Source organism: Poecilia mexicana, unplaced genomic scaffold (assembly GCF_051168715.1).
Source record: "Poecilia mexicana isolate PSO_F unplaced genomic scaffold, ASM5116871v1 scaffold_5, whole genome shotgun sequence".
Classification (NCBI taxonomy): Eukaryota; Metazoa; Chordata; class Actinopteri; order Cyprinodontiformes; family Poeciliidae; genus Poecilia; species Poecilia mexicana.
Genome location: NW_028263374.1, coordinates 22,405,724 through 22,423,723, shown reverse-complemented (window position 1 = coordinate 22,423,723; position 18,000 = coordinate 22,405,724). Strand labels below are relative to the sequence as shown.

Here is an 18,000-nt window from a genome sequence, read left to right as displayed (position 1 = left end):
GTGGGTGCCAATGGCCCCAATGTGGCTCTCAAGTGGTTTCTGCAGCCTCAGGACTGACCTCCAGAGTCTCTACCTGGGTTCCCCTGGGTACCTGGCCATTTCTGGATTCCTGTTCCCACTTGTTCTCCCTGCAGACAAGCTCCTGCTCTGGGTGGTTGTGGCTTAGCAAGAAATATTCTTAAAAAAAATAACAATTATTGTGACTATAATAAAACCAGGAACAAGTCTCCCTTGTGGCATTTTGAGTTATTTACACTCTTTTTCAGTCCAAAGAAGGCCTGCTGCAGTCTATGCCTAGTTTATATAGCCTGCATTTAACTTCATCTCATCAGCCAACTCTACTACCTTGTCTTTGTTGCAATGGCATTCTTCTTGCCACTCACATGAATGCTGGATTTATGAATACATCAGTAAAAGATGGCCAGTCAACAAATTCTCCCTCCTGAGCTGTGAGCACAACTCCTTCAGACTTACCCTGGGCCTTTCAGCTTCTTCTCAGAATAATACAATACCGTAGGTCTGTGCAAGTTTGCAGTCCTGTCATTTCCTTTTGATTTTTACAGAATTGAACAATGCTATAAAGAACGATCAAAGCTTAGAATTGTAAGTCATGAGTTTTATTTAGAAGCGTTGGATGCTCATCACACTTTTCAGTTTATTATTTACAAAATGGTTTTGAAAATGTATAATTCTCCTGTCAAATCTCAATTGTATTCTACTTAGCACATAAACTCCTGAGAAAATAAATATAACTTTTCGGTTGTGACATATGAGAAAAAAAAAAGTATAACAATTTTACCAAAGCACAAACATTATGCGTGGGTTCCTAATGATGCTTTTTCATAACTCAAAATTCTGTTATTTCACTTTTTTAATGTGAATGTTTCCTATTTTGCTTTAAAACTGTAGATTTAGAGTAACTTGATAGTTATTATTGGAGAAGCACACCCATGGACACTGACAGCAGCATATTTAAGGCCACATGGCATGATAAATGAGTCAGTCCACCTTGTAGGATATTACCCTTTTCCTCCAGCGTCGCCTTTCATCCAGCTTTCCCTCAACTCTGTGCTTGAACACTATAAATACTAAAAGAGTGGCCAGCTTTTAAAGTTTATTCACTGTTAACGCTACCCTGACAGAACATTTTTGTTGTCCCCCACCTTCAGATAGCAAAGTTTGCACCGGAGCTGTGCCTGTGACAGGGACACATTCATCATATAATAAAGTGATGCAAGCTGGTACAAGACACCAAAATGAAACTCAGCGAATATGAGTCGTGCATAGTGAAGAGGAACGGTAGTTATTTCAGGGTTATTTCTTTGGCTTCATTGCCAATGATATCGAGGCAAAGACACAAATGTTTCAACCCTCGTTGCAACTAGTTCACGGGAATATTAGAAAAAGGATGAAGAAAAAATTACTCTTGCTGGGAATTGCATTACCTACAACTCAGAAAATAATTTCTATCCAAGAACATAATACATAGAAAAGAAAACAGAAATCACATAAATCATTTTTTAAATTTTATTTCTTATGAACAAACATGCTTAACAATTCCTCCATGTATATATTTTTTTGTTGTACAGTATTCTGCTGCCACCTATTGTTTGGGTACATGACAGATGTTACTGACATAATAAAATTATCCTTTACACTCATCTCTTGTTAAGCAGCTTATATAGATGCATATTCTTAAAACAAAACAACAACTTGCGACTTTGGAGGAGCAAATGTTAAAACGCTTTTTTCGTGATTTAAAGCATGTTAAAAAAATTAAACCTAAAGACTTTTTTTTTTTTTTCAGAAGTAAATTTCATGCAAGAATAATGCTATATTGTGAATTATTCATGGACTTTTGTGAAGACTATTTACTAACTTATCTAACATAGATCTTAACACAAGTATTAACTAGTTTTTCTCATTTGAGCAAATACAATATCTGGAGTTTATGGCACTGCTTTTTAGAAGTCATGTGGGTCAAAGTTCAGAAGATTATTAGCTTCAGACCAGGCAGAATGCTGGGATCCATCCATTTCTGTGGCGACTTCGTTGCCACTGTCCAGTGTATGGTTTTGCCCACCAATAGATGCTTTGCAGTCAGGACATTTTGATCTCTGATTAGCTCCTCCACACTCTGTAATGACATAGACATGGCCATTGGGACATTTGTGCCAGTGGCCAGGAGGCATTCGCATTGCTGAGACGATCATCTTTCGCTCTTCCTCACTGATCCCTAAGCCTGTGGCTGGAAATTTTTCATCCAGACTCTTCATGGCTTCTTTCACATTTACTTGATCTTGCTCAGTGAACTGGCCAGGCATTTCCAAGGCATGTCTGATTTCTTGAACTTCAGACTGCATTTTGCTCATCTGGTCTTTTGTGTCTGCAATGTGACAGCGGACATTGAGTTCAGCCAGTAAGTTGAGTCTCTGTAGCTCTCTCTGCAAATCAAAGACTTGTTGATCTGTGAACTTCTGGCTTGTGTTATTGAGCCAGGACATGAACTGATTGACACCCTGTCGAAATCTGTAACTATCTGTGGATAACATTTTTTCTTTTTCAACTTTTAGAAGCTTTGCAACTCTTATCAGAAAATCAATCTTGTTCTCCAAGATCCACAGATCACTTGCCGTGAGGTAAGATTTTTCAAGTTTTTGTTGGATCTCCTTATCCTCCTTTGGCATATATATTTGACCAATGTTCTGATTTTCATCCCACTGATTTTTAAGAATCCTTATTTTTTCCTCAATATCAGACTTTCTTCCATTTATCTTCTTCTTTACCATCTCTATCTCACCCAAACTGCGGTTGATATGTGATCCATAGCGCAGATTCTTACGTATTGGAGTTTTACACCTGGGACATTCTTTTAGCTTTATGGCTACCTGCTGTTCTTCAGGTCCCTGGTTGACTTCAGACATCCACTGGTCCATAGCTGTGGATTCAAAGATGTGCCCGCAGTCCTCCAGCTGAATAAAACGAGCATCGGGTTCATCTTCAGTGCCAAAGAAAATCTCTGAGACGTCATCATGGTCACATAGGCGACATTTGGTTGGGCATTTGTCTCCACAAAGACCAATGCATGGGTGGCCACAATTTAGGGTCTTTTTACAAGGTTGAGTGCATGGTGGACGATCGCATGGCTCGTGGCAAAGCTTACTGCATTTTAGGTGAGGGCATTGCCAGTTACAGGGCTCAATGCAAGGAGCACATGATTGCCCACACTCCCTCATACACTTACTGTGAACACAGCAGTTCTCACAGGGTTTCCGACAGGGCGGGCAATCACGGGTACAAGGTTCTGCACACTTGTGAGAGCAGATCAGAAGACGTTCACATCGTCGAGGGCAGGGGGCGTGGAAGCGCCCCTGGTAACACCTGCTACACGTACCGCGACAATCATGCCCACATTTTAACTGGTGGTTACATGGTGCCCTACATTCAGGCTGCACTGTGCTTGTTTTGTAAAAGCATGGTCCTTGCTGGATGTGCCCACAACGAAGCTTTAATGTGACTTGCACTATGCACCTAGTGCTGCAAGAGCTTCCACAGACTGAATCGCAGCGATGTCCACAGGGAAGCAACTTCTGGCAAGGCTCCTCACATGTAAATGTCCCTGGATCCTGGTAACAAGGAACCATTTGTGTGTGCTGACACTGAGGTATGATCTTCTCAACCTTCACCGGACATTTCTTTGGACATTTTTCATGACAGGTAAGTGTGCACTTGTGTCCCTTATCACATAAGATCTTCTCACACTTCTTGGTACAGTTAAACTCCTTGTGCTCTGGGTCATAAGGATGACAGGCTCTAGTACAAACATGGCCACAATCCAAACGGAACTGGCAAGGTTGGGTGCATCCCCCCTCAGGCGCTTCACTGAAATGATCTGCTTTAGAGGCCTCGATCTGTCGATTTGGATGATTCTGGCAGCACAGCGTCAGAGCTCTCCCAACCTGCTCCTTCTCCCTCAAGGTGTGGAAGATGTTGCTCCACAGTTCAACTCTGCTAAGGATCTCACTGTTGCCAATACAGTAAAGGCCTTTCTTAGCACGTGACAAAGCGACACAGACCCGATTGGGAATGTTCAAAAAGCCAACTTTTCCTTGCGGGTTGCTACGTACAAGAGACAACAAAATAATGTCATTTTCTTCGCCCTGATATTTGTCTACCACATGTACTTTGACCCCCGAGAATTCACTGGCAGGCATTTGCTTCCGCAGGCAGTGAAGCTGGCCAGTATAGGTTGTAAGTATTGTAATTTGTTCTGGTTTGTACTCTTGGAGGAGGAGGTACCGGCACAGAGCAACAACAAACTTTGCCTCATGAATATTCTGATGGCTTCTTCCATCTTTGATCTCTTCCTCTAGGTGGTTGTGTTCCAAAAAGAATAGATTTGTGTTCAGGCCCTGTTAAAATGAAAAGGAAAGCAAATTTTATGATATTCCCCAGTATACAGCACATTGCATGTCAGTTTCACTCAACTTAAAATTGTAGAAAATGTCTAAAAATTACAGGTATCTTTATTCATGAGGGTTAGGGATCATAAGTTCATGGGTTCAAATAAGCATAAAAATTAATGCAAGTGAAAAATGCTTCAGTACCTTGATGTTTTCGTACTCGTATACAGAGGGATGGTTCTCCAATGCAGAGTAAATGTGTGGGGTCAGAAGACGAGCAATATCCGGCCTCATTCGATGCTGAAGAGTAAAATACAAACAAAAATTAAGATCACACTGCAGCTGGTATCGAAAACTGTTTCAAAATCAAGTTCAGCTAGTTTTTTGTTTCATTTACATCAGAAATGAAATAATAAAGTGCGAAAAACAAACCTGATAGTTGAGTCTCACGTAAGGCAGTCCCATGTTCACCAGCCTCTCAAACATAGACATTTCCAGGTTGAAGTTTTTAGCAAGCTCGAAAACTGTAGCACTGGGTCTCAGCTAAAAAAAAGAAAGAAAAAAAAAGATAAAGAAAATAACTTGTAAATCTTTATCTTGTACACTTTTTATACAAGTTCCTGACATTTTAAGGGATTTTATCTATCTTTCCTATTCAGTTTTTAGTTAAACTTGACAAGTTCCGTATCATTTCCATCCATATATCTCATCTTCATCTATTTATCAAATTGAATATTTTTTTTCTTGGTTGGCTCTGTTCCATATTTAATTTACCTTTCATCCCATTAGTACTATTTATCTTTTATATTTTATATATACAGGTATTTTAGAGCTTGTCTGAAGCCAAATGTAATTTTATGCTTTACTTTATTGGTTTTATCATTACGTTTTTAAAGTACAATTTAAATATTTTTACCATTCTTAAGTCTGTCTCTGCATTCCCCGATCATAGTAATGATTGCCTTAAAATTTAGAGTTTATAAGACAATCATAACTCCTTTGTCAAGTCAATTTTTTGATTTTTACTTAGTATTGTGTTTTCTGGCGTGATTGTTAAATTACTATCTGTTTTCTTGTGCCTTTGTTTTTTTTTTTTGTTTTTTTTGTTTTTTTACAGATTTTTGTTGGCACCAATGGCCTTTATTTGACAATAATCTGACAGGAAAGGGGCAGAGAGAAGGGAGAAAAAACCTGCAACAAAGGAAGCAAGAACGGGAGTCGAACTCTGGATGGCCACGTCGAGGTCTGTAGCCTCTGTATAGGGTGTCTACTCTAACCACTGAGTATGCCTTTGTTTTTTTGTTTTTTTTTTATGAGAACTATTCTTAGAATAAAATCAGATCAATTTATCTGATTGCTTAAATTGATTTTGTTTAAATCAAGTTAAGCCTCTCCTGTCAGCTGTGATGAGATCCACATGAACAATTTGATTTACTCTGCTGGCATCTTCAGTTGAACCTTCCACATAACTCCATCCATCCATGACTTTATAAGTGGTCGATCACATTACAGTCGTTTTTAGTGAGGACTTGTTTGAAGCTTTGTGAGTACAAATGAGAAGAGCACTAATCCTAGAGTTGACATTATTGGTACTTTGTGTGTTGGGTTGACAGCAAAAGCAATATAAAAGGTATGAAAGTGTATTTCAACTCTCTTTTCTCCACTGTTTTGCCTGTGAGTGTTAATCTAAGTGTCTGTGTATGCAATCGCAACCTAATTTAGCTGGAGGACAGCGTGTGATTGTGCCAGTACAGTATGTGGGAGGGGTGTGGAGGAGGCAAGACGAATTCTAGTAAAAATGGGAAGCATTGTGTTCTGCTCGATTCAACACCAAACCTGTGATTAATGAATAGCACAACAATGCCAAAACTTATTTTACTGGGAAAGTGTGAGCCAGCTACTTCCATTACATGCATGGATTCAGGTTTGGCTTCTGCGAAAACAAGAGTCCAAACGCAAAGCTGCAGATGATGTCAGATAGTTTAAACCCACGGACACAGAAGATAAACTCCAATTCAAACAAACAAAAAAAACAAAACAAAAAAAAAAAAAATCCATGAATAAACTGGGTAATATATGCCAGTATTGGTTTACAGCCGACTGAAGTTACACAGCAAGATGAGAACTGGACAGAATATTTAGACGTGATAGAACTGTGTGTAGTTGTGATCACATGCCACAGATTGCTAGACAGGCTGCCTGTCCATATGTGCTTGGCAGGCCTTGACAAGTTGTTGTATAATAGTCTACTGATGTCCAGAATATCACTCCTCACAAATCTCTTCTGTCTCCAGTAACGGTTTGCTCAATTTTCTTTTCTTTCTTTTTCTTTCTTGTTTTTTTTTTTATTGGAATTTCATTTCTGCCATATCCTCAAGGAACAAAGAACATAGGGAGCAGAACAAACACAGTAAATCATTTACAGCAATGCCATGAATAAAAATTTTATCCAGACATCTACATGGGACAAGTTCAATTATGTAACAGCACCTTGGTAAAACTGTGCATCAGCAAATACAAATCTGTGGCGGTGAGATTAATTAGAAACAAGATCCCTAATTGTTTGGGAAATTGCTTGTACCTGCTGGTGGTCTCCAATGAGGATGAGGTGTTGGCAGGCTCTGCTCAGCGTAGTGATGGTGTGGGCTTCCAGAACCTCTGCAGCCTCTTCGACAATCACAAGACATGGACGTACTTCCTGCAGAGCTTTACGGAACTTGGCTGCCCCAGTTGTTGTCATGCCAATAACCTAGAACGAAAATTGTTTAAGCCCGTCAAATCACACAGCTAAATAGAGTTAACTTCCGTGGTCATCAAAGCATTTATTTTGATAACCTTGATATGGTGTGCCAGCATTTCTACAGGAAAAAACGTGTTTCAGCTATTTCACGATCAAGTAGTTCTGTACCGTTGCTTCCCTGAGGACATGAAGGTTTTCCTGTCGTTTAACATCAGCCATTCTGTCCACTGAGTTTTGATACGCCTCCTCAGACTCCAGGGCTTTGGTACGGACCTCTATTCTGTAGCGCGAAACCCACAACCTGCAAACACAGGTAAACACAACATTAAACCTTCAAGTTCAACAAGTGTTCAATGTTTTTTTGAACTATTAGGGATTCCTGCGGATTAATTTAGATTATACAAAAAGGCAACAAAGTACACTGTTGAATTTAAGAAGATAAATAATAATGATGCCAAGTTTTTAAAATAGAGATGTATAATATTTAAAAATAAAAATATAGTTGTTTTGTATTTTTTGTATGAGGTTTTGATACTGAAGGAAAAATGTTAAGAGAAACATCAGAAGCCATTTTAATATTCATAATCATAAAATTATATTTATCTTAAGCTGAATTAAAACATTGAAGAAACTGGAAAAATAGGAGATCCAGGATATTGTAATTGTGGACAAAAAATATTTACAAAATCAACAACTTCACAAATAATATCAAATAATATTTAAAATGGTATGAGACATGTCTAAGTTTGCTGTGCAACAAGCTAAAATTAAATAATAAAAAGGTATCAAAAATAAATCCAAATGGGAGTGAAATTATGTAATGAAGCAGGTACAAATGAATAAGCTTCTGGTTTTCAAAAGACTGTCCAGAAAAGCCATGTTTGATGATTAAAGCTGTAAATTATCTTTTGTTAGGTTTTCTCTCCTCCTGGGCTGTATTTGTTAGTGGTGAGGAAGTAGGTTAGACATATTTAAATAAGCATCTGATCCTCCTTAAGCCTTTTCATTCATTCCATTATACATACCTAAATAATGGACACATAATGGTCATACAGTAATAATATTTACTATAAGATGACTGAATTAAAATCCTACTACGACACTGTTAATAATAATACATATTTTTTTCAGGATCACTTTAGTTGCTTTTTAACTAAATACCACAGAAGATCATATCAACAGATTTTGAAAGCAAACTATAGAGGTAGGCTTGTAGCCGTTTTCTGTCTACATCAAGAAAAAGTGCATGTTCACTGTTTGTAATTAGAAATGAAAATCAGAAAAAATGAAAACAGAAGATGTGATTCCTGTTTATTGCTTTTGTGAATAATTCCAAATGAATCCACAGGGAAGCATATCAATTTGAACTATGAAATGTGGCCTTGATGAAAAGTCAGACTATGTCTACGCAAATAAGTTGGGTTGTTTTATTGCATTCTGTAAAAACTAGTTGCAATGTGGCCAAAAATCATTGTATAAAAATAAAATATTTTTTTATGGATTATGCATGGTTTTATACACTCTAAATTACAAAGAAATAGTAGTTAAACAATTACAAAATGATGTTGGATTTAATGAACATTATGACCCCAAAGTCATTTTTCCTTAATAATTAAATGCTTGCAGTTACAACTTGGCTCTGTGGGAAACATTTTTTTTTACATATTATTTGACTTAATTATTTGACTTAATTAAACACTTCTGGGAACATAATTCTTCTGCAAGTTTGGTTAGAAAGTAATGGAAGCAAAGCTGGACATTGAACAAATTGAAATGGAGGGCAGTTAAAATAAAATAAAAAAATAAATAAAACATTACAGAAACAGGTGATTAAAAGTAAATAAAGGCACATGGTGAACAAAAGAAATGTAATTAGAAATGCAGATTTACCTGTAAAGTCTCCATCTGTCTTTCAGATTAAGACTCCAAACGTCAACAACATTCTCCTCCTGCTGGGCAGTCATAGTCGAGCTTTTCCCAAGTTCCTGTCTGATTTTTTGCTTCATCTTTTTCCTTTGGTGCCCTTGCACCTGGGCAGATAAGAAGAAGTCAAACTTTTATCATCATATTTTCAGTTCATTACAGTTAAGTTATTAACTTGATTCTGTGGCTGTTTTTATTGATTAACTGAAACAGCATTGTGCTGAACAGTTTCAAAAGCTAAAGTTAATAATTTTGAAGAGATGAAATTACACATAGGAATCTTCTTGACAGAGAGAAACTTACGTGTGGTACTTGGAATAATAAAGTTGCTCAAGTAAATCATGCTGCAATAGTCATTTCCATTAACCCGTTTAGTCCCACCGGCAACAATTATTGCCAGACATTTTTTCTAATTTCTGGAAGCTCTAAAAAATTGTTTTGACTTTTCGCAGCTAACTGAAGTTTTGAAATAAAATAATAGTGTGTCTACTCTAAGCAATATCGATTTCATGTATCTAGTGTGAAAGGTCACATGACCAGACCTCTTTACTTCCTGCATGTAACGTTGGAGGTAAATGTCAGTCACAAACCTGCACAAGAGGAAGTCAGTAAAATACTTTAATAAACACAATTAAATAAAAATATTTTGAACATATGTTCTTTCAAGTCTCTTCTATTGATATATAAAAAAAATTGTATCCCTTCTTCCATCTTTTGGTCATAAAAAGAGTGTAAGAATGAGAACAGCTGATGTATCCCTACCGGGTCTTAGGTCTCCTCTGTTCTAATTAGACAGTCACTACCTTGTTATACTCGAGGTTTCTCACAAAGAGTGTAGGAACCAACATTTCTGGTTTGGTTCAGCAGCATTGTAACTCTTAGGATGTTGACAAGACCTTGAGCATAGAGGAGGGCTCCATCCTTATCTCTAAGCCCTCCCTAAGTTCCAGCAGAATGAAAATACAATGAACTTCACATAAATGTAGTCACTCCTGCAAAGGCTTTTTTTTTTTTTCCCAAAGAGAAGATACTTTCAAATTCCACTAACAAGAATGCAACCGGATAACCATGGGAAGAAAGTGGTAATGCTTAAAAAATAAGGAAATATGCCCATAGCTAAAAATGAAACATGTTGAAATGACTTTGGAGTTGTTTTGATATTTTGACTTCCCAGTGTACCTGCTGTACCTGAAAGCAGCATGAGCAGCTGTTTGGGCTGATTGGATGCTACAGGAAGCCGTTCAGATTTTTGCAGTATCTGCATTGCTTACATCGAGTTCATTGAGTGCTTACCTGCCATTCTGCTGTGTTCTGCTCAGCCCGTATGTCTACGTTGTCCAGGTTCATAGCCAGCATCAGTTTTTCCACTTCCCTGACATCCTCCTCCATGTTCCTTTTCTTCTTGTCATCTCTGCCAGCTCTGGGACCAATTGTCCAGCCATCATCAATCATCCGCTCTGCTTGGATCAACTCAGCCTCCTCTTCAATTTCAATGAGGTCTTCTTCCTCCTCCATTGCTTCCTCTGCTATACAGAACACAATAATAACATATTGGATGAGAATCAGGAAAGCAATATTTGGTTTGGGCACCAATGTAATGCTATAAAATAATAGGTTTATATTAATGACTGTTGAACAAAGCAATATAATGCAAAAGACAAGGCTCCACCACAAAAGTACTTAAAGAGCAAGAGAAAACAGCTATAAATTAAGAATATTATAAACATATATTTTCATATTTATGTGATGTATGCTTTATTATGCAAATTTAATATTATTGTCAAATTGCTCAGCTTACTTATTTTGTGTTGCTGTCAAACAGAATTCTTCTGATGTCTTTCTGATCATTTTAATGTTATGGAACCCATATGGATTTCATTTAGCGGGTTGCAATGCCAGTCACCAAAAACCTATATACTATTTTCACAGTTCAAAAGACCTACCTTCCTTTCCATTTACAGTCTCTGGCTCCCTCTGCTGGAAGTGAGTCGATCCCAAACCCAACCAGTCCATCATCAGATTGGGGGTCTTCTTACTCCAGACTTCAAAGCCATCCTCCATCTGCAAACCATTCCAAGCAAGACATTTGTAAGTCATTCCCACATGGGTTTCCAGTTTGTTTCCGTTTTCACAAGAGTAAAAGAAAACAACAGCAACAGCAACAACAAAAATTACTTTCTATTGACTCACAGGTGGGGAGTTGAGATTCATCCAATGTCTTCCTAACATAAATCTCTGGAGGAAGGTTTCACGCATCACACCTTTGAGAGAACACTCTAACTCCAAGCTGCGGCTTTTGATTGCCCTTTCCTCTTCACACAGTTGCTTGTAGATCTTTAAAAATAAATAAGAAGTACAAATTATTGCAAAAAAAAAACAAAAAAAACAAAACAAAACAACTAAAATATGTTATTTCTTTAGTTCAATCGCCATACCTCCCCACACAAAAGTTCAGAGGATATTTGAAAGCTCACCTGATTGTATGCAGTACGAAGGTGTGACGGTAGCGTCCGTTTGAAATGTTGTGAGTGGGTCAACTCACGCAGATTAAACTGTTTCAGGATCTCACTGTTGCTGCGACCTCCGACTCGTACAATGCCGTTCTTCAGAAATTTGTGAATTCCTAAGGTGCAAAGGGAAACCACAGGAATTATTGTTAAACATTGTTTGACCTAAGGTGTGATTTAAATGTCAATTTCTCATTGACTTTTTTTTTTTTTTTTAGAAATAAATGTTAAGTATATTTACATTATCTTTATTTGTTATATTGATATCAGTCTTTGCAGGAAGATTTAAGCAGTATGGGAAAATATACTGCTCAAAAAATAAAGGGAACATTTCACTTTAATTTTGTGTGTGGCTCCAAATCCAGGCCTCCATTGGTTAATAAATTTGATTTCCATTGATGATTTTTGTGTGATTTTGTTGTCAGCACATTCAACTTTGTACAGAACAAAGTATTCAATGAGAATATTTCATTCATTCAGATCTAGGATGTGTTATTTGAGTGTTCCCTTTATTTTTTTGAGCAGTGTATATCTGAATCCATTATGACTGGTTACCTTCTAGGAACTGATCCAGAGCATGGTTAGTATAGCATACAACCAGCATTGGAGCTGAATGAATGTCGTTCCAGAGATCCTTATTGGTCAACAGAGCCTGAGCAATCTTTAGGCCAACATAGGTTTTACCTGAAAGGAAGAAAAGACACAGATTGCACTAATTTAGATATACGCTTGTGTTTCAATATTAATTAGCGCAGCAAAGTGGCATCCTCGTAACAACTTCTGCAAGAAGAACACAGCATTTTTTGCAGTAGAATAAAACCAGAGCCTTTAAAAAAATGGCATTATAGATTAAGGCTCAAGCAAAATGTTTTAGGCTCCTCACCAGTGCCAGGTGGTCCTTGTATGATTGCCAACTCCTTGGTGAGGGCAAGCTGAAAGGCTTTCATCTGAGATTCATCCAAGCCCAATTCTTCCATGTCAGGCCAGGCATCTACATCCAGGCTGTTAAAAGGCCTTATGCTCTTTTTGTGTTCAGGTTTGGCAACATGTGAGAGGTCATAAACAGCCCGCCTATGTAGGTATGCTGGTGGTGACACATCAGTGGAACACTCCACAATGTATCTGAAAGCAAGCATATCCATATTAATCCAACTGGCTCATTTGAAATGTTAGGCCTTTTGGTATGTGTAGCAAGATGTTGCAAATTTTCTATAAGTCTGTTGCGAAGAGAAGAGTCTCCTTTGCAGCTATCAGTTTGGGTAGCAGCTTAAGAAACAATGATTTTAAAAGTTAAACAACGGACTATTCTGAGTTTATTGTGCTGAGAAGGATTCTTCATAAAATGAAAAGGAACACCAATAAGCTTAAGCACTCCTCTTCACAATGTTGTAGCATTGTGGGGGTTATCTTCAGTCAGAGGCTTCTTCAAATCTGCTAGAGCACAGACCACAAAAGGAGATCAATCTTGACCACAACTATAACCCTTCTATGAAAACAATAGCTACAAAAACACTCATTTGAAAATATGCTCTCATTTGAAAATATGCTCTCATTGTTTGTTCTCTCACCTTGTTTATCTGTAGGTGCAGTAATGGCTAATTTTAAGTAACATTATTCATCTATCTTAGGTTTTAGAGCTCTTTCCCAGGAAGAAAGATGTAATTACTAAACATGTAATAAACTGAAATGGAGGATTAAATTGGTTTGTGAAAGAGGCAATTTAGTGACATTTCCCCCAAATGGTTCAAAGATTTGTTTTCACTCAATGACCTAAACAATGAAGTCCATATACCAGCCAGAGAGCTAATGGATATTTATACTTAACATGAAATAGTAGTGATGTTTGCAAAGAACAGAAAAATGGGCTGAATTGAAAAAGCCAATCCCAATCCCAATGAATTTAATACCTGGGGGACAAGCAACATTATATGATTCCATATGTCATAGAGGTCAACATATGTTGTTACTGATGTGGTAGTTAATACACTGAATGACAATTATCATTACACCATCAAGGTGTGCAATTTCAAATGCACAAAAAAATTGTTTGGATGCAACTCTGCTCGCAAATGGTATTTTCAACCACTTTGATGAACTTCTAGTGTTATTTATGCTCATACCTGATATAGACCCTAGAGCCCAAGATACCAAGGCCCATGGAGAGTGGTAGAATTTATGTGATGATGGAAAAAATGTCATGGATGGAGAAAATTTGTGTAATCAGGTGTTATATAATAAAACTGCAATGTAATGTTTTCTTATTGCTGTACAATCCTAGTTAGAGTTGTTGAATGCATAGCTGAACCAAGACTATTACAGAAGCCAGTCCTAAATTCCATTTAAAAGGTTTGCAAACAACAGTTTCCACAAAGTTTCAGGTTACATTCTGGGCACTTATGAACTAGTGTTACCAAGGAGTTAATTAATTTTGCAAAGCATGACAAATGTACTTTCTAGGGGTTAGGTCACATAACATTCTCAAACATATTCTATGTATTCCAGCTGCTTTAAAAGCACAATGGAATTCAAAACTCTTCCACATTACACAAACGGCATTACCTCTGAAAGGGCAGATCATCCTCAGTCTGCTCCTGTAAGCCTTCCAAAACATATCGATAAGCCTCAAAGTATGCAGTCGTCTCAACCATCAGAAACAACTGATCTGTCTGTTAGCAATAACAACAAAGGAGACATGACATAGTATCTATATTACAGATACCACATGTACAGATACCGTATATAAAACCAAGTTATGTTCTTCCTAGTGTCTTTCTGCCTCACCTGTATTCTGGCCAACTTCACCCTACTTTCCTCTGTAAAGGTAATCTGGACCTGCCCTTTCTCCAAGTACTTTGGGTCCCGATCAGACACTGTGGCAAACAAGAAGCTCTCAAAGTTGTCATATGACAGGCAGACCAGGGAACCAAAGAGCAGCCTCTTAGAGTTCTGCCAGCGCACAAACTGCAAGAACAAAAATAAAAGCATTATTAACAGCCTTGTTTATAGCTTCATTTTGATGGGAGACTGATGAAGTCTATCCAGAGCCTCACCTTCAGTGGCTGAACATCAAACTGGACAATGTAGGCGAGACCAGTCTGCGTGCACTTGGGCACCACCAGGTGTGTGTCAAAATACACACGAATGTCATCGAAGTGCTTCATCTTCGCTGGGTTGTCGTTCCTTCCCATGGCCATCTGGTTCTGGAGCAACTGTTGAATTCCCTCACGAAGCGGTCGCACAAAGTCCTCTCTAAGCAGCCGGAAGTGTGTATCGAGGTAAAGGTGGGTGTTTGTATATCTTTGGGAAGTACGATTAGGTCTGAGAAACGGTTTGTGGTTCTGATGGAACTCCTCAGGAGTTGGGTAGAGTGGTATGTTTCTGAAATCTTCCTGTTCTTCATCTGTGGCAGAAATGTAAGCACTTAAACACAGAGAAATATTTTACAGCTAATCATGTGAATATCCTAAGGAGGCCTTACCTTGGTTATCAGAATTAGTCAGAAGACCATAAGTGTCCTTGTCTGAACGGAGGGTACCTTTCCTCGATTTCTCCTGGAGATGAGCTATTAGATCCTTGAGATTTTCCATTTTTTCCTCTACTTTAGGCAGGAAGTCTACACCTGATGCCCTCAGGGTGTTTATAGAGCCTTGGAGCAAAGTCACTAACATATTCACTGTATTGACAGAGCTTGCGGGGAATATACTGATCACCTAACAAGCACAGATGATAAACAGCTCATTAGGTAAAAGTATTTTATTCTGTTCAATACACTGAAGAATTTCCTATTGCTAAAAATGATTTTTCTTAAGTAAGTGGCATATTGTTTCAAGCAGTAGTTACCTCTAAAAGAATGGCTGTGATGTGTTCCAGATGCTGTGGGAATTGTGCTCTGCGGGTCTGGTTGGAGTCAGACATCATGCCTCCCACATAGTGAAGCAGGGTGATGCTTAAGAACTTTGACTCTTTTATGACGTTAGCCAGGTGCTGCAGGGTGCCTCTGTCTGTCCTTGAAGTGAAGGCTTTGCTCACCACCAAGCAGATAAGTTGGACAAGGTCTGGTCTCATTGGTGTCTCATCAAGCATCACTCGAAAGCCAGGATTTGAGGAGAGCGTAATGGCCACAACAGAGGGTTCCTGTTTGGAGAGGTCTTCCAGTGTTTTATAACCCAGGTAACGGAAACTTGGATTTGTCCCATCTCTGTTCTCATCCCTGCCTTCCCTTCTGTCTCCATTGTGTCCTCCTCTCCTTGAACCTGTTCCTGCTGCCCCTGCTCTCATTCCTTGTCTTTCAGCACCACCTGCCTGTTCATTTCTGCCTCCTCCAAGCCTCAGCCTTTCAGCACCTCCCCCTCTATGTCCACCTCTCCATCCTCCTCTTGCTCCTCCTCTCTGTCTGTCTGCATCTATTTGACCGGGCCCCTGACTTCGTGCTCTTCTTCTGACCTCTTGCTCTCTCACTCTGTCTCCCTGAAATCCTCCTCGTCCTCGTCCTCTTTGTCCATGTCCATGTCCATTTTCATATTGGCCATTTTCAAATTGACCTGAGAGAAGAAGAATAATAACATAGTGAATGTTTTTTTTATTTTTTATTTTTTGCTATTAACAGGGGGTCTATGCATCGTGCACTGCAAAAGTATGCATTCTCCTTGAACTTTTCATTAACCTACCAACATAGAACACAATTTTGAAACAGATGGAAAATACAGTTTTCAAAAATATTCACTATAATCAGAACATGTAGGCAATGTAATTGTATTAATCCCCTTTTACTCTGATACCCCCTAAATCAAATTGTATGTAACAAAATCTAATTACCTGTTAAAATCTACTTTCTTTATCACTAAGACTGTTCCGTATAGACCTCAGAGATGTGTTAGAGTATGCAATAAAGTATTATAACAATCAAGATAACGTAATGATAAGACAGATAAAGTTGTGAAGAAGTTTTATGCTTTATAAAACTAACTGGGATTGCGCAAAACTCTCAGCAACATGACACCATGTGTAGAGCCTGAATTACAATGAAACAGTGAAGAGCAACGTGTGGCAATGTCCAGTCAAAGTCCAGGCTAAATGCCAATTGAGGATCTGTGCTAAAACAATAAAACTGATGACAGACTTCACACATTGAATATGATTAAATTCTACAACTATAAATGAGCCAACCACTTCAGAGTAAAATATTTTGGAAACCATCTATTTTTCCATCAGCTACACACTACTTTGAGTTTGAACATTAAAATCCAAACAGATACATTAAAGTTTGTGCCTATAACATGACAAAATGTGAAATTCTTGAGGGAGTGTTGATATTGCTTCAATGCACTGCACTGTATGTGTTATTCTGACAGGTATACTGATGGAAATAACTAACCATTATGAGTCCCTCTTCTGCCTGACCTAAAAGTCGTCCTTTCCATGGTATTTCATGTGGTAGTTGTTGATTCCTATGCAGGTTGTACAGGATATTTCTGAAACAGAAAATAAAGTGGAAACAGATATAAACACCACATCCAAGTGAATTCCTAAAAACAATGAAATACCTGTGCATATCCAAAGGAATACAGATAACATGCATTTCTTCACTCTCAGAATCAACACGAATTTGAAAGATCAAAATAATGTTGCAGTCAGATAAGAGGTAGAAATTACATTATGTATGTCCATTCCAATTAAAAACAAACTTTATAGGCTGCTTCTCAGTTATTAGAGCAAAATGTGTGTGTACATTTCAGTCCCGCACAATATTAAAGTAATTAAAATCAATCTAAAAGGTCTTTGCAGAACATTTTCTTTGCAGTAATTTCAATTTGAAGCCTTGTGTTGCATTAATATGAACTTCAGTCAGAGGAAAGTGCGCCATCTTTAGGATGTCACTTCATTTCCGCGTTGGTGTAAGTTTCCTTTCTCTCGAAACTGTGATGGCCTTGACAACAAAGCATGTTATGTTAGCAACCCCCAGCACAGACGTCTCCCCAAATAAGTATTAACTTAACAATCTATATGTAGTAAGAACACCTGTTATTCATTCATAAGTTCTTGATAGACCTGCAATTGAGTTAAAATTAAATTAAATATGTATTAAGTGGTAATTTACAAATATTTCCAATAGATATACAGAATAACATTAAAATGAAAATGACTCACCTTTATTCAAATGTCGTCAATAATACATTACAGTACTTTATCACTAAAGTTGTCGAAACGTAAGAAGGTTCAGTACACCGGTCGCTTTATCTGTACGTCCGATATCTGACTGCGCCAGCTGTAGGCGTCTTTTTAAATACCTCTTAGTTTCCGTTTTCGTTTCATCAGAACTACGCCACCCCTAGAAAGCGCTGCAGGGGAAGGAACTGTGACTCATCTTAGTCAAATGGTACTGACTAGATCCTGGTGACTGACTGGTTGAGAGTTTGTTTAAGGACAG

At 38.1% G+C, this 18,000-nt stretch overlaps 1 protein-coding gene across 2 annotated transcripts; it reads right to left on the bottom strand.

Moving 5' to 3' along the window:
* Nucleotides 1–1,513: 1,513 nt before the first annotated feature.
* On the bottom strand, nt 1,514–17,836 carry znfx1 (zinc finger, NFX1-type containing 1). Of its 2 annotated transcripts, none has more exons than XM_014990941.2 (19): nt 17,721–17,836; nt 16,948–17,044; nt 15,414–16,114; nt 15,052–15,283; nt 14,624–14,973; nt 14,355–14,534; nt 14,133–14,239; nt 12,457–12,695; nt 12,129–12,257; nt 11,541–11,689; nt 11,257–11,400; nt 11,010–11,127; nt 10,360–10,592; nt 9,034–9,173; nt 7,312–7,444; nt 6,985–7,152; nt 4,836–4,946; nt 4,608–4,703; nt 1,514–4,412 (listed from the first exon to the last, which is right to left on the bottom strand). In XM_014990941.2, the coding sequence occupies exons 2-19, from the start codon at nt 16,991–16,993 to the stop codon at nt 1,965–1,967; spliced, it is 5,724 nt and encodes a 1,907-aa protein (XP_014846427.2). In that variant the 5' UTR covers nt 16,994–17,044; nt 17,721–17,836; the 3' UTR covers nt 1,514–1,964. The 2 variants fall into 2 exon arrangements, with proteins under 2 accessions (XP_014846427.2, XP_014846429.2); XM_014990943.2 differs by having other exon boundaries at nt 10,360–10,589.
* Nucleotides 17,837–18,000: the final 164 nt, after the last annotated feature.

Excerpts from the sequence above, each read along its gene's own strand:
- znfx1 (XM_014990941.2), bottom strand. The coding sequence starts at position 16,993 with ATGGAAAGGACGACTTTTAGGTCAGGCAGAAGAGGGACTCATAATG. Across the intron at positions 14,240-14,354 it reads TGAAGTTGGCCAGAATACAG|ACAGATCAGTTGTTTCTGAT; the intron begins GTGAGGCAGAAA and ends TATTGCTAACAG. Across the intron at positions 10,593-11,009 it reads GACTGTAAATGGAAAGGAAG|CAGAGGAAGCAATGGAGGAG; the intron begins GTAGGTCTTTTG and ends TGTTCTGTATAG.